The 16,845-nt window shown below is 41.1% G+C and overlaps 1 protein-coding gene across 2 annotated transcripts in view; it reads left to right on the plus strand.

Annotated features, from left to right (window-relative positions):
- JAZF1 (JAZF zinc finger 1) overlaps positions 1 to 16,845 on the plus strand; it is a 338,342-nt gene that overhangs the window by 276,561 nt on the left and 44,936 nt on the right. For both annotated transcript variants that reach the window (XM_021670142.2, XM_012447777.3), the window contains exon 3: positions 3,074 to 3,270. In XM_021670142.2, coding sequence (XP_021525817.1) covers positions 3,074 to 3,270 — 197 coding nt within the window. The remainder of the gene's footprint in view (positions 1 to 3,073; positions 3,271 to 16,845) is intronic.

Here is a 16,845-nt window from a genome sequence, read left to right on the forward strand (position 1 = left end):
GAATTTCTGCTCTACACAAGGCACCTGTGTGCTCAGTGCTTCTGGAGCCATGGGCATACAGTGTATCCTCAAGACACTTGGAGCTGAGTAAGGTGGACAAACTATAGAGGCGTAGCCATATTACAATGCTTTATGTAGTAGTAATAGCTTCTACATTTTGAACCACTTGCTACATGACAGGCCAGTTACCTCATTTATCCTCACAACAGTCCTCTGAAGTTGAAACTGTTATTGCCCCATCTGCCAGCAGGTCACCTTCTTAGGTTGTGAACATTCAGACTCACAGATGACCATGGGCCACTTAGGGCACTGGGTCCATTCAGAGGATGGAGGACAGGCTGCCTGCTGCAGGAACCCTTGCAGCAGTGGACACGGGAGGCTGTCGAGGTGCAGAGAGGTAGGAGGAGAAGCTATCCTGGTAGGGCCTCATGCCCCTCAGGGGCCAAAGCTCTTGAAACACACTTTGGGCATAACTCCCCAGTTCTCTACAAGGGCCATGCCCAGCTAAAAGATCACCATGCTTGCGAAGTCCAAATCGGGATTCTTGGCTTCCTATCAGATAGCTACAGGTGGTTCCTAGTTCCTCCCAGGCTGTGCAGTTCACCTGTCAGAGGTCATTCTTAGGTAGGTAGTGTTGCCTAGCAACGTAGTTGACATACTGTCTTAGCAGGTTACCAAATTTAGCCAAACATCAGACTCCCATGCAGAAAGGGCAAAGATGTATGTTAATTCCTTACCTACTCTCTTGTTCCCATTTTATAGAGAGTAAACCTGAGATTTAGAGAAGTTTATCAACTTGCCTCAAATTACATAGTAACCCAGCCTGGATTTGAACCCTGGCCTGACTCCAAATACCATGCTCTTGACTAAAATGCAAGATGTAAAAAATTTTTCTACCCCCATAAGCATGTCCATGTTTATTTTGCTATTTGAAACCCTAGTTTGAACTACTTACCCTTGAGAACAATCTGCCTTCCTGGAAGCAGCAGCCTGTTTATCCTGTGGCTTTGCCACTCCCTGGCACACTGCATACCCCAGTGTGAGAAGTGCAGCACCGTCCTAGTTAGCAGTTCTTCTTAGAATAATAAAAGAAAGCACTAGTTTTTCCTTTTCTCTGCCAGTCTGTATTTTTACTAGAGTTTATGAAGAGGGAAAAAAGAAATTTTAAGGACAATAGAACCAATTTTGCATCTGAAAATAAATGAGTACCTGGCTATCAGGTGCAAACAATTCTCTTTGCCTTGACAGTCCTTTCTTCTTTTTAAATCATCACTGCCCTATAGCACAAAACCTAAGAGCTCAAAGCAAAGCTTTATTACTAAGCTCAGTTCAGCATATAAAATCTAGTTTATATATCTGGATTGTACTGCAAGAACCATTCAAGAAATGTGCCATCCATGTGTCTTAAACATAGAAATTTTAAGACACTGTTTTAAAACATAGAAATTTTAAGGCACTGTAGCAATATTACTGTTGTTTCACTGGGTGTTTAATCGACTCTAAGCTTTCACCAGGCATTATCTGTTGACTTCCAAAACTTCATCATGTAGTGAGGAAAAATACTAAGGAATTTTGTAGACAAAATGTGAAATAGGTTGGGTAACATACCATGTTTAAGTGCATTGCAGTGAGTTTATGATAAATTATATTGAAATAGCCAAACTATAATTGATGTGGGAGGTGTTGGAGAGAGGCCTTGAGGGGCATGGAATGTTCTGTTTCTTAGCTTAGGTGGTGGGGACAGCTGTGGTTTTATCATCTGAACGCTTTCATACACTCTGTTCACTATGCTTTCTGTGGCAGTTTTCAAAAATGCAGCTGATAAAGTTTGCCTGCCAATATGAAAAGAACGCTCTTTATGTAGGAGATACCATTTCATAGATTGTTTGAATCTCGTGTGATCCGAATTTATGAAATGGTAGATTATACAGTGAGAAAAGAACAAAGTTTGAATATTACCAACATCAGAGAAGCACTGGAAGAATAATTCAAGTTTCCAAAGTGAAAGTATCAGGAAAAGTCACCTTTCCCTTTCTGAGTAATAAAATCAGAACATAAACAGATCACTAGCGGTGACCTTCCTCCTTGTTGCTCTTTTCCCCTCCTCTGGAATCTTGGGCCGATGTATGCAGTTCTGTTCATGTTCCCTGAGGTGGGCCTGGCACTGTGCTAGGAACTGGGGACTAGAATCCTTGCCTTCATGGCGAGGGAGACAAGGCCTCAATTAGCCAAGAAAAGTTTTTAAACCCAGATAACAATATGAGAACCAAAGTAATACAAACTGAAAAAAAAAAAGAGTTTTATGAGGCATATATGTTAGGTGGCAGTTAAGTGGTACAAACAAGAAATACTACCAACCTGCAGATGAAAGAAGCACTGTCTACTTAGGAGTGGTTGGGGCACTTTGAGGATGTTTGGGCCTCCTATGGGTGGAAAGAAAGAGAATGGACCTTCCAAGAGGAAATCTTGTAACTGAAAGCATTACTGTGTGTGCAGATGTATTCTGTGGGTATAAGCTTCCTGGCAAGGAGGACTGGCCTGGGGAAGAAATGGACCCGACTTTGAGGAACCTTAGAAATAACAAGCTAGAAGATAATTCCATTGCATTGGAAAAGGGAAGCTGCTTTGAGGTTTTTTGTTTTGTTTTTTTTTTGAGACGGAGTTTCGCTCTCGTTACCCAGGCTGGAGTGCAATGGCGCGATCTCGGCTCACCGCAACCTCCGCCTCCTGGGTTCAGGCAATTCTCCTGCCTCAGCCTCCTGAGTAGCTGGGATTACAGGCACGCTCCACCATGCCCAGCTAATTTTTTTGTATTAGTAGAGACGGGGTTTCACCATGTTGACCAGGATGGTCTCGATCTCTCGACCTCGTGATCCACCCGCCTCGGCCTCCCAAAGTGCTGGGATTACAGGCTTGAGCCACCGCGCCCGGCCTGCTTTGAGGTTTTGAAATGGGGACTGACCTGTGGCCAAGGTCCATTCCCAGGTCGAGCATCTGTGAAACTCAAATGAGTGTCATGAGTCCTCTCACTCTCTACATGGCCCGGGTTCCTTACCTTCCATTGTTGTTTCAGATTCATGACAGATGCTGCCCGCCGAGAGCAGGAGTCCCTAAAGAAGAAGATTCAGCCGAAGCTCTCACTGACCCTGTCCAGCTCAGTGTCTCGAGGGAATGTGTCCACTCCCCCACGCCACAGCAGTGGAAGCCTTACTCCCCCCGTGACCCCTCCCATCACCCCCTCCTCTTCATTCCGCAGCAGCACTCCAACAGGTGAGTGGCCTGGCCCTACCGCCTTGAGAAGGAGAGAGGAGAAAGAGAAAGTGTGTGTAATGTGCTGGGGCAGAAAGGGGCTGGGGACAGATGATGACACAGACCCCGCCACGTTGTCAATCCTTTCACTAGTCTCTGTATGTTGATTCATTCTTCCGTTTATTATTGAAGACATATTTATAGATTGTTGTTAATATGCATGTGATAATGGTTTTGTAGATTTTTTTGTCAATATATTTCCCATTTTTACTGTGCATATACATATACACAAAATTTTTAATTGACTTTACAGTAATATATATTTCATCACCTGATTTACAACTAAACATATTTTGAACATATTCTCTTCTAAAACAGTTAAAATAATTGGTCCTTTAGAGAAAACATAATTTATTAAACAGTCTTAGAGAAATTCAGAGATTACTTTTCTTCCAAGGAGACTTTGTTGTTTATTTTGCTTGCTTGTTTGTTTGTTTGAGACGGAGTCTCTGTCGCCCAGGCTGGAGTGCGGTGGCGTGATCTCAGCTCACTGCAGCCTCTGCCTCCTGGGTTCAAGCGGTTCTCCTGCCTCACCCTCCTGAGTAGCTGGGACTACAGGCACATGTTGCCACACCCGGCTTATTTTTGTATTTTTAGTAGAGATGGGGTTTCAGCGTGTTAGCCAGGATGATCTTCATCTCCTGACTTTGTGATCCGCCTCCCTCAGCCTCCCAAAGTGCTGGGGATTACATGCGTGAGCCAAACTTCATTGTTTTTACAATGCCTTGAGAAAAAGGGGGAGTCCTTGTCATCTCCAGCTTTTTCTATAGATAGTGGGAACTTGCCCTTCAATTTAGCTTTTTCACTTGCTTCTTCATACCCACCTGTTCACCAATCAAGTAATCCATTTTCTTTTTCCCAGTCCGTCTCTCCTATTTGCCTCTTCTTTCCTACTCAGTCTCCCTGACACACATATGGATGTCCACTACCCAGCACTCTCAGCTCCTCTCCTCCAGGTTCCCCCTTAAAGAGGCTTCCGCCCTTTTAAGGATACCGTCTTCTCTGATTTGGATCAACTCTGCTCAAAGCTTTATCCTCAGATCCACCATTAGGATTAGCCTGTAATCTGAAGCCAAAATTCAGTTGCTTAAAAGAAAATGTTAGTAAGAAAACCTTGGTAGAGTTACATGTATCAAGAAACTAGGATTTCAACTGGGTGCTGTGACTCATGCATATAATCCCAGCATTTTAGGAGACTGAGGCAGGAGGATTGCCTAAGGCCAGGAGTTCAAGACCAGCCTGCACAAAACAGCATTTTGAATGTCTCCTAAGTACCAGAAACTGAGCTACTGAGGTGAGCAGAGGCCCTCCTCCCTGACCTCAGGAGCTTAGACCTGTTGGAGGACATTGGCCTTCTAGGGGCCAAACAAGATCACTCTTGTCTTCCTCTCCCAAGTGTGGAAAAAAATAAAACAACAGTCAGAGATGAGGAACAAAATATCAACTGTATCACTACATAAAGCTAAACTGCAGAATGGAGCTTGGATCTGTAACAATTGGGCTTCCTAGTATGTCTTCCCAGAATTCTGTTTATTTCCCAAACTGTATTTCTCAGCTTTCCCCAGGGTGGGAGCTGACCAGAGTGCACCCTGGGCCGTGAGCAGAGCGTGCTCAGCCCTTCCTCCCTAGTTCATGCTTCATTAAGTCACATTCCTCCTTGGGCAAGAGTGAGTAGAGATGGTAGAAGAGGTCCCTCGTCTTTGTGCTGTCCGAGAAACAGAGAAATAGCTCTATTCCCCCAGTGGGAATATAGACCGTCACTAATCAAATCAGTACACAAATAAATATAACTCTGTAATCATGACAAGTGCTATATAGAACTCTGTGATATGAGGGTATCCGGAGAGGCATTTGACCCGGTCAGGAAAGGCTTCCCTTGAAAGACAAATAGGAGTCAACTAAGTAAAGAGGAAAGAAGAAGCAATGTCACAGGGGGAATGTTTTGCAAAGGCTCCATGGAGGGGGAAAGCCCAGCAGTTCCCCAGTACTGAAAGCAGGCCAGGTGGCCGAGTGTAAGACAGACTGAGGAGGTAGGCAGGGACTAGGGTCTTAGGGGTCTTATTCAAGATTTTAGTTGAATCGAAGAGCAAAGAGAAGCCACTTGGAACCACACTGTCATCTCCTTAGCCATGATTAAAACTGCTTATCATCTCTGACAGTTTATGTATTTCCCTGTCATCCATTTTCCATTGCGCAAGGTGATTACAGTAGTCTTTCTCAAAGTATGTTTCAGAATACTAATTTCACACAATACTAATTGGGGAAAGGGATTTCCTGTTAAGTTTGGGGAGATGATGAGTTAGACAAAGTTAAATGGATTTCTTTAATTCAGGGCTTTAATATGCACTGTTAGTCTCCAAGGGGAGGATTTAGTAAATTTCCCAAACTTAGTTGCTCTAATTAGGGGACCTTTTTCTCTATGGGAAATCTCAGGGGACTCATGGTTGCCAGACACCCTGTTCAATCAGGATTGAACATTTTGAAGACAGGATTGGAATGGGAGATAAACCAGAGTTCCTGCCTGAACTGCTTCCTTTGCAAATGGTGTTACCTTGAGGAAGACGCTAATACCCATTATATAGATGTTGTATCAAAGTTAAGTGTGGCAGCACATGTATGACATGGTGTTCAATAAGTTCATCTCCTTGGTTTGGGGTTTTTGACTTTGTATTTTAGAAACAGAATCAAGGTCAGTCTTCTAGAGGACGAACTGGTTCATTTGTGTTAGGCGTTTGTCCGTTTCCTCGAATAGACTATCATGTTTCCCTTGTATTTTATTTTGTGAAGATTGACTTTCTGGGATTTATGTTATAAATCTAAGGAATGAAAGAGAGTGTAGTGTAATTCTGCAATCCTCTTTTCTGGGTATTTCTATGGTATTTATTCATGTAGAATATGAATTATGGGGGCAGTCTCCAACTGGCTGTGTTTTATACCTGAGGTAATATGGACTGACTTATGTCCAACACCAGATAACTATGACTGCCCCAATTAGTAACGGGTGCCTTAGGACCCCATGAAAATAAAGACAGTTTAAAAGTGAGAGTTTATTATTTTTCGTGTAAGAATGTTTGGAAGAAATGGAATCATTTCCTTTCCTTCAGACTTAAAGAAATCTTTCTGACACCTTGCCTGTTCTAGCAATTTCCCATTGAGAGAATTAATTTATGTTGTGGTAAAGATGTATCATTTTCAATCTGTCAAGATCATTGGTAAGTTATTTGCTGCTGGAAGAACGTTCCATGTAAACATCAAAAATTAGCAGGGGAAATGGTTTCTTAAACCCCTACCATGTACAATTTTGATTGTGTACATTTTTCAATGTTTGGAATGTTATTTTACCTGTAGTTAAAGAGATCAGCTGATTTTGCCTGACTAATGTGGTTTCAGTCACTTTCATTGCTAGGTTATAAAATTCCATGTTTCTACTCCTTAAATTTACTCTTCCAAGTTCCATATTCATGGTGCATTCCCACTTAAGAAGCAATAGTCCTCTTGTAGGAACTTCATTTATAAAATGTTCTTTAAGGTCTGCTTCTTGACAATACTGAATTAGAGCTCAGCTTTATCATAGAGTTTCGAGTATTTCTTAAGTATACTTGGAATCAGTGTTTGTTTCGCTATTTTTTTTTCTTTTCTTTTTTTTTTATTTAGAGACAGGTTCTTACTGTATCACCTAGGCTGGAGTGCAGTGATGCTATCATTACTCACTGCAGCCTCAAATTCCTGGGTTCAAGCGATCCTCCCACCTCAGCCTCCTGTGTAGCTGGGACTACGGGTACATGCCACCATGCCCACCTAATTTTTTGACTTTTTTTTGTAGAGATGAGGTCTTGCTATGTTGCCCAGGCTGGTCTTGAACTCTTGGCCTCAAGCAGTCCTCCTGCCTCTGCCTCCCAAAACTCTGTGATTACAGACAAGGGGTACCATATATGGCCTGTTTTGCCTTTTTTTACATACTAGAAGAATGTCTTTTTCTTATTGTTTTTCTTTCCTATCCTTGTCTTGTTTTCTTTTAATATATAGAAAAATTATTAATTTAAGAAAAGCTTAGAATAATTTAAATCATAGGTCAGCAAACTTTTTCTATGAAAGTCCACATAGTAAATATGGTTTGCAGTCAACAGAGTCTCTGTTTCAGCTACTCAACTTTGCCACTGTAATGTGCAAGCAGCTATAGAACCACCTGAATTAATGGGCATGGTATATTTCATTAGAAGTTTTTCTAAAACTTTATATACAAAAACAGGCCAGAGTTGAGCCATAGGTTACAGTTTTCCAACCCCTGGTTTAAATAATAAGAAATGGAATTTAAAAATAAATATTATCTGAAAATAAAGTGTTAAGACAATTCATATCCTTCTCCTTTTAAAAGTAGTAACATCGCTCAGCCATGGTGGCTCATGTCTTTAATCCCATCTGTTTGGGAGGCTGAGGTAGGTGGATCACCTGAGGTCAGGAGTTCCAAACCAGCCTGGCCAACATGGCGAAACCCCATCTCTACTAAAAATGCAAAAATTAGCTGAGTGTGGTGGTGTGCACCTGTAATCCCAGCTACTTGGGAGGCTGAGGCAGGAGAATTGCCCAGGAGGCAGAAGTTGCAATGAGCTGAGATCACACCACTGTACTCCAACCTGGGTGACAGAGCAAGACTGTCTCAAACAAAAAACAGTAGTAACATCTAAAATATAATTACTTAGGGGAAAAGGCAAATGGCACTTGTGGAGTGTTTTCTATGTGTGCTTACCGTATTCTTTATCTATGACATTGTATTTAATCTTAACACCAGCCTGACTGAGACATTATTATTCCCATGTACAGATAAAGAAATAGAGGCTTAATAAGGTTAACTTGACGCGTCCATGTCTGTCTATTCAAAGAAAATGGTCTTTCTAGTGCACCCATACTTTCTATCCACATTCATTTATTATTACATTAATACTTTAAAAAAAAACTTTTATTAGACTTTGTGACACTGTGTGTGAACGTGACACCTCCAAATTCAAAATTCAAAATATGTTAAGTTACTGAAACCTTGGTTCAACTTCATTTATCGAAACTTCCATTTCCACCTGCTCTACCATTCAAACAGCATGTCATAACCGAAGGACTTAACAGTTTCATTTAGCCAGGGTTTCTCTAAGGGTTAGCTGACTCCAGATAGCCAGTTGTTAAGTAATCAGGTTTGTGAGCCAGCTGCTAAACTGTTATCTTGAAATTGGCCATGATGGGAGTATTTACACCAATGAAATTGGCAAATGGTACATATCAGGACCTTCCCTGCCCCATTTTACCAAAAAAACCACTGTTTTTTCCTTTCAGTATTTACCAGATTGATCTTACTTAGTTTTGTAGTTCAAGGAATTATGGATTCATGCGTCTGTGAATAAACCTAAAGTTAATCTCCAATAAATAACGACCATTTAATGGACTGCTTTGTAGCCACACCACAATGTTGTAGGAAAGGTTTTCACATTATATTGTTACACGAGAAAATTCAATTTCAAAATTGTATAAGCAATATGATCTCAATTTTTTTTGAGACAGTCTCATTCTGTCACCAAGGCTGGAGTGCAGTGGCATGATCTTAGCTCACTGCAGCCTCTGCCTCTCAGGTTCTAAAGATTCTCCTGCCTCTCCTTCTCAAGTAGCTGGGACTTCAGGCACGCATCACCACCGCCTGACTGATTTTTGTATTTTTAGTAGAGATGGTATTTTGCCATGTTGGTCATGCTGGTCTTAAACTCCTGACCTCAAGTGATCCTCCTGCCTTGGCCTCCCAAAGTGCTGGGATTACAGGCATGACCCACTATGCCTGGCCCATTAGCTTAATTTTATTTTTTGCTTCAGAAAAGTTAACCATAGTTAACTACCTTAATATTATAGGAAGATGAATATTATTTTCTTCTTTTTCTTTTCCCATGTTTTCTAAAATGATCCTGTATTTCTTTTTATAATTAAAACAACTTAGTTTAGTACATATAATTAGAAGATGTAGAATTACTGGTCCTAAAAAGTTTAATGGATCTCTTTCCATAAAATTAATTGATCTTTGGTGTGGGGCCATTCTATAGCAAAGGCCTATTAGCTTTTGCGTCCATCATTAGAGAGCAGGTTGTCTTGATTGTCATTGCCTACAGCTTAGTTAATTTCTCCGCCCTCCCCCATACTCCGCCATTGAATCTCTTAAAAGTGACTTTCAATCAGGCTGAACGTTGAAATCACCTGGAAAAAATTTTAATCTATCTCTGCCTGGGCTCCACCCTCAGCCACTCTGCTTCAGTTGGTGAGTGGGGCTTGAGCTTTGGGAGTTTTTAAAAGCTCTTTTGAGTGGATAATTCTAACCTACAACCAGAGTTAAGAAAGCACTGTTTTAAAATGTGACCCATCTCATTGTAATATCTGTGTGCCTTCAAGCTTGAGTTTTGAACATATTTCCACATTGTCTGGAGAAAGGTTACTGTAGTCCGTTTCCTTGGCCTCTGAGATGAATCCAGTGGGACTGAACAGATGCTCACTCATGTCTTAATGGAGAAGCCATGGAAAGAGCTGGCTGGGTTTCTGGTTCTAATAGCATCACATAGTTACTCCTGGAAAATATTTGTACATCTATTTTGGCACTCTCTGGGGGGAAAAATTCAAGTATTAAACCAGAGAAGGGCACCCAAGGAAATTAAACCAATTTTTAGGCTTTCTTGTTTAGACTATTAATATAAAATTTAAGTTTCTGCATTGTTTTTCTCTACTTCACATTCCTGTGTCTCCTGCCATGGCCTTTTAAAAAACATTTCTTTATGGCATTTACAATAAATTGTTCAGATTATAAAGATACTGAAAATGTCAAGAGTTATTAATGCATAGCAAATTATTTTAAAGAATATAGTATTAATTTTTCCCTCAGGATGGAAATTACTCTGCAATACAGACTTACAGAACTGATAGACTTTTGCTTGGCATTTAGAAGCTCTATCTGAATGGAGTTGAGGTGAGCTCTTCCTTCATGCCTTTATTTTCAGAAAGCAAAATAAACTTAAATAGGCTTACTAAGGACAGAAAATCCCAGAGAGAAAAAGATAACCAAAATAAAGTATAAACTAACATACCTCCCCTACCTACCCAAAAGAAAAAAACAAAATGGAGGAAGTCTCAGCGAAATCCTAATCTGTTTAATATTGGAAAATGGTGGTGGGGAGGGCGGGGTGTGGTGAAATATTTCAGCCTGACTGAATTTTGTGATCTACTTAGGAATTCCTGAGGCTGTGATTTGGTTTTCTAACAAATTCTGCCTAGAGAGTTGGATATCTACATGATACCTAAGCAGTGTTCCCTAAAATCTTCCTATTGGTCTGATTTACATTTCCCTTTTCACATAAATGCTCGCTCTTGTAGCTGGAGAATGAGAAGATGTTCTATTCTCTGCCTGCATTCTGTAGGTCACTGAAAGGCTGTTTCCTGGCCTGCAGTTTATATGCTTGTTTGTTTATATATTACTCTGTTCTAATCCTTGTCCTTTCCTCTTCCTTTGTAATTGACTAGTAAAACCTTTATCCCTCTGCCTGAGTGTCATGGTCAGGTCTTATGGCTCATTCTGCTTCCCCAGAATCTTCTTCAGCCACTTATTTTTAACCTCCTCTTGCTACTGAAAGTGTTGGAGTGAGGATGGCAAAAAAGAAATGGGATTTTATTTGTTTCACAGCTGTACCACTTAGAAAAAAAGTCCCAAACAAAACATTATTTTGACTTGAAGAAAACAATCCAATTGTCCAGGCACAGTGGCTCATGCCTGTAATCCCAGCACTTTGGGAGTCCAAGGCAGGCAGATCACCTGAGGTCAGGAGTTCAAGACCAGTCTGGCCAATGTGGCAAAACTCCATCTTTACTAAAAATATAAAAATTAGCCAGGCATATTGACGTGCACCTGTAATCCCAGCTACTCGGGAGGCTGGAGCATGAGAATCACTTGAACCTGGGAGGCAAAGGTTGTAGTGAGCCTCGATTGCTCCACTGCACTCCAAGCTGAGTGACAGAGTGAGACTCCATCAATCAGTCATTCAGTCAGTACAAACAATCAAATCAGTAGTGATCTGTAATCATAATAGATTAGGTCTTTTTTGAACTGTATAGTGCACAGAAGCATTCATATTCACCATCTAATTTGATCCTTGTTAATACTTGATGGGACACAAGGCAAGTATTATTATTATTAAGTCCAGTGGTACAAATGCAGGTTTGTTACATAGGTAAACTTGTGTCTGGGGGCTAGTTGTCCAGATTATTTCATCACCCAGGTATTAAGCCTAGTATCATTAGTTATTTTTCCTAATCCTCTCCCTCCTCCCACCCTTAACCCTCCACCCTCCAAAAGGCCTCAGTGTGTATAATTCCCCTGTATGTGTCCATGTGTTCTCATCATTTAGCTCTTTCTCATCATTTAGCTCCCACTTACAAGTAAGAACATGTAGTATTTGGTTTTCTGCTCCTGTGTTAGTTTCCTAAGGATAATGGCCTCCAGCTCCATTCAAGTTCCTGCAAAGGACATGATCTCATTCTTTTTATGGCTACATAGTATTCCATGGTGTAGATGTACCACATTTTCTTTATCCAGTCTATCATTGATGGACATCTAAATTGATTTCATGTCTTTGCTATTGTGAATAGTGCTGCAATGACATTTATTTGGGCATCTATCTTGTTATAAGGAACTGTGCCAAGTATTGGGGATATAGAAAAGCATGAGGCATAGCCCTTCTGGTTTAGAACTTACATCCCTTAGTAGAAGCAGACTACATATGCTCATAGAACAGACAACATGATGGATACACACATGGGCTAAATTATCAGCACAGATGGTTAATAAGACAATATGGAGATACACATGGGGTCATTCTACACTGTTTTAAGGCAATTAAAAGATGTGTATTCACACTCATAAAATGTCATAGATAATTGCAAGACAAATGTTCATTCCAGAGGAGATGGAATAAGGTGAGATCAGAGGGAAAGTGACTTGGGAAAACAGTTTTATACACTATGATTATGGAATGTGTCAGGTTAGGGAATTAGTGAGCACACCTGGATGTGTTGACTAAAGGTGGTATGCAAATCTAGAGTTTTCTGGGTGACCCTCCAGAACTCTGGAGGCATAGAAATAAAGTGGTAAGAGCCCTTGAAACCAAAGGGGTCTCCATCCAAATCTTGGTTCTGCTCCTTGAGAGGCAGATGGACTTAAACCTTTTCTTTCTTTTTCTTTTTCTTTTTTTTTTTTGAGACGGAGTTTCACTCTTCTTACCCAGGCTGGAGTGTAATGGCGCGATCTCGGCTCACCACAACCTCCGCCTCCCAGGTTCAAGCAATTCTCCTGCCTCAGCCTCCCGAGTAGCTGGGACTACAGATGCGCGCCACCATGCCCGGCTAATTTTTGTATTTTTAGTAGAGACGGAGTTTCACCTTGTTGACCAGGATGATCTCGATCTCTTGACCTCATGATCCACCCGCCTTGGCCTCCCAAAGTGCTGGGATTATAGGCGTGAGCCGCCGCGCCCAGCCCGACTTAAACCTTTTCAAGCCTCAGTTTCCTCATATGTACAATGGAGGCAGTATTTACCCAACTGTGAGGATTAACTAAATAAGGATAGCGCCAGGATCAACTGCTGTGTTGACACCGATTCTACTTATACCAATTCAGAAAATAAATCAGCTTAGGAATATCCCCGTTCTGCTTTCAGGATACCCTGTATTAGTAAATAAGCCTCATGTGTTCAGAAACCATTGACTGTCAGTGGTGGAAATGGCTTATGTTGTCAGGTTAGTTAGAGTTTCTAGAAGTAGCTATATGGCACATGCAAATGAAAACATTTTTTGCTCTAAGCTGCATCCAGCCCTTTTGGGCAGACAGTATTTCACCAGCCCTGGCCAGAACTGCTTGTGCATGTTTATTTTTGGTCTGCACTAATCTCAGAGAAGGCTGATTCTAGGAATGTGCATTACAGGTGATATTTGCTAATGACCACTCTGGACATGGATAAATTTTCCGGAAGGAGATGGGGTCATTTTCTTGTCAGAAGGATACAAACGCTGTATCTAAAGTATATATGGAAACAAAGGAAAAAAAATTGGACTTCATTAAAACTAAACAAGTTTGTACTTTAAAGAACACCATCAAGAAATTGAGATGACAATCGGAATAGGTGAAAATATTTGGAAACCATGTATCTGATAAAGGCCTCATATCTATATGTACAGAACTCCTACAACTCAACAATGAAAGGACAAACCAGTTTAGAAATGGGGGTGAAATGACCCTATTATTATTAACACAGAAGCATTTAACATAATCGTTTTATAACCAGGGGTGGCAGAAGTGAAGATGTAGCAAGTTTACCTATTTTTATATCCTATTTATTATTTTAGTACAGGCAGCAATAACGCTTTTAACTGTGGAGACTTAGAGTACTAAGAAACAGAGCTCTGGATGTTTCCAGCAGGCAAACACACTGGTGAAGGAGCTCTGTCCCCTCTCTTGTTGAAGGATGTGCCCATATAGACCTGACCATCATCACAGTTAGGACTTGAGGGGACACTCCTTCGTACCACCCAATTTGGGGTATTTTTAAATGTCAGATTCCCTTTAAGATACATAGAACTGAACATCCCACTGATAATATTTAAGTCAAGGTCAGAGGGCCATATAAAGGGCATCTCAAAGTCTTTAGAACCAGGGGAGTTTTGACTACAGTGTCTCTGAAACTCCCCCCACCCCACTCCTGTACAGAGCGGAGAACATCCTCAAACCTGCTCTGAGGGGAGAGGGCAGCAGATCTCATTATCCCTCTGCCCAGCAGAGAGGGTGAAACTGACAGGTGTGATGTAGGTTCCTTGGGGCCACAAAGCTGAGTGATGTTGACCCAGCACTTCCACTCTAGGTATTTACCGAAGAGGAATGAAAACATGTATCCACAAAAGGCAGGTGCAAGGATGGACATAGCAGCTTTATTTACAATAGCCCCAAACTGATGAGTAGTTCATCCACTGATAAATGGGTACATACACTGTGATATATCCAGACAGTGCAGTATAATTTAGCAACGAAAAGAAAGTACTGATACACACAGAAAAATGGATGAATCTCAAAAACATTATGCTGAGCAAGAGAAGCCTGACACAAAGGCTACTCATGAAATTCAAGTACATGCAAACCAACCTGGGGTGACGAAACCAGAACCATAGTTAACTTGAGAATGTCAGGAGGAAGATGCAGACCAGGGAACTTTCTCGAGTGATGGTGTCATGATTGGGATGTTGGTGTCACAAATGTATACATTTATCAAGCTCATCAAATTATATGCTTACCCGATGCAGTGGCTCACACCTATTATCCCAGCATTTTGGGAGGCTGAGGTGGGAGGATCAGTCAAGCCCAGGAGTTTGAGACCAGCCTTGGCATCATAGTGAGACCTTGTCTCTACAAAAATAAAAAAATAAGCTGGGCATGGTTGCACATGCCTGTAGTCCCAGCCACTCAGGAGGCTGAGGCAGGGAGGATGGCTTGAGCCCAAGGGGTTGCAGCTGCAGTGAGCTGTGATTGTGCCACTACTGCACTCCAGCTTGGGTGACAGAGTGAGACCCTGTCTCAGGAAAAACAAGTATACACTCAAGATTTGTGTATTTCATTGTGTGTAAATCTTACCTCAGTTGAAACAAAAGAGTGGTGGCTCAGGCAGGAATGAAGAACAGGAGTCCACAACTTCCAGTCACTCTTTGAACTAGCAAATAGCATTTCCTCTGTTATAAACAATTCTTTAGGAACAATGAAGTAAATACATGCAGTAGTTTGAGTTTTAAAATCTCCGGAATTTCCTCTTCATTGAAGCAAGACAGTAGGCGGAATTCTTTATCCTTAGCCTAGGAACACTAAGGAAGCAGTACTTGGACAAATAAAACAGATACGAAACCTATTAAGTAGAGAGAGAGAAGGAGCACAGAAGAAAAAGAAGAGCTGGTTGCCAAACTCTCAGTCCAGTGACACATTGAGAATTAGTTAATGACTGAAAGTCTTTCTGATAGAACTTACAGCACCTAAGTCTTCCAATATCCAAAATATTTTGTTTCCCACGAGATAAAGAGTGCTTCCTTCTGTTGAGAATTTTACAAGAAAGAAAAAGCCGCCCAGGTTCAGTCCACGTTGAGCACATCCTCAGAAAGTCTAAGTAAATCCAGTTTCTCTAATGGGCAGGGGTTTAAATCCTCAGATTTAATATCTGTACTGACAGCCAATAATTCAGTGTTTCTGTGTTTTTTTTATAATATTCATGCAAAGTGATCCTATACCACACTTGACCGTTTACATTGAGTTAAAAACCTGACTTTCATCTCTACTATTAACTGTGTTGTTTAATCAAACTCAATAAAAAATAGTATGTCCACTGTTAAGAATTGCCACAAGAAATCTCAAAGGTCTTTACAAGCCATTTTTCACTTCGTGCTAGAAACAGTTAGTGGTGAGGCGTTGGTCCTAGGTCCTAGCTGCTTTTTCTTTGTCCCAGCAGGGGTCTCTGCATTGGCCAAAAAAAAATCAAAAAAAGATCACAAGGTAAAGTTGTTTTAAAGAGTACACATTAAGACTGTGCTGGTCACACCCCGTCTCCCCAGGAAAGAATGCCATCTTTTTAAGCCAACATCCAGAGCTTGCTTATATGCCAACATCCATCAGGGCACACTTCTCAGTAATTTTCCTTTGGAAGCACAAACCAGAACTGAAATATGAGTGCTAAAGAGAGCAACATATTGTAAGCCTGGAAAATGGTGTGGCTTCTACTGAAAACATGAATAAACAAACAGACGCCCAGGACTGCCACATACCTCCCCTGTGAAGGTGATGTAGATTTAGCACCTGAAGAATTCATAGCCCAGACAAACGCATACATTTCCAAAGACACCTTTTCCCCACACCCCCGCCCTCGCCACCACCAGTCTAAAACACGGCATATTAAAATCAGAGAAGCCCTTTCATCTTCATGAGTATCACGGCAGCAAACTTATTTTAATGTCTTTTCCATGTGGCTCAAGTTTTAACAATAAAATGATCCGTAGGCACACCCAGCTGCACAGCATTAAAGAAAGAACCTGCAGAAAACTGAGAATGCTTTAACTAAGCTAATTTGTTTTTTCCTAAAAAGGCAAGGGACAGAATCTCACTGCTCCTGTCCCAGGCTTGGGTCAGGTGTTGGAAATGCACTCAGAACAAGCAGTATTTGACAGGCAGGGAGAAACCGAGGTTACTGGAACCTTCCTGGGACCAGGGATGAAGAGGCTGCTGGTTGTGCATGTCTGCCACCTTGCAACCAAAATTGCATCGTTCCTCTTTGGAAAATTGGACTGGCGTAATTCATATTTAGCAGTAACAAATTGGGTTGATCTCATCAGATCAAAGATTTATTTCATATTCCATCAGTCTGAATAAGTGTTTTTTGTTGTTTTTTTTTTTAAAAAAAAACCAAGCCAATTAGGCTGTTTGGTGTGGAACATATAGATAAAATT

Source organism: Aotus nancymaae, unplaced genomic scaffold (genome assembly GCF_030222135.1).
Source record: "Aotus nancymaae isolate 86718 unplaced genomic scaffold, 86718_ANA_hifiasm-v0.15.2.pri h1tg000025l, whole genome shotgun sequence".
Taxonomy (NCBI): domain Eukaryota; kingdom Metazoa; phylum Chordata; class Mammalia; order Primates; family Aotidae; genus Aotus; species Aotus nancymaae.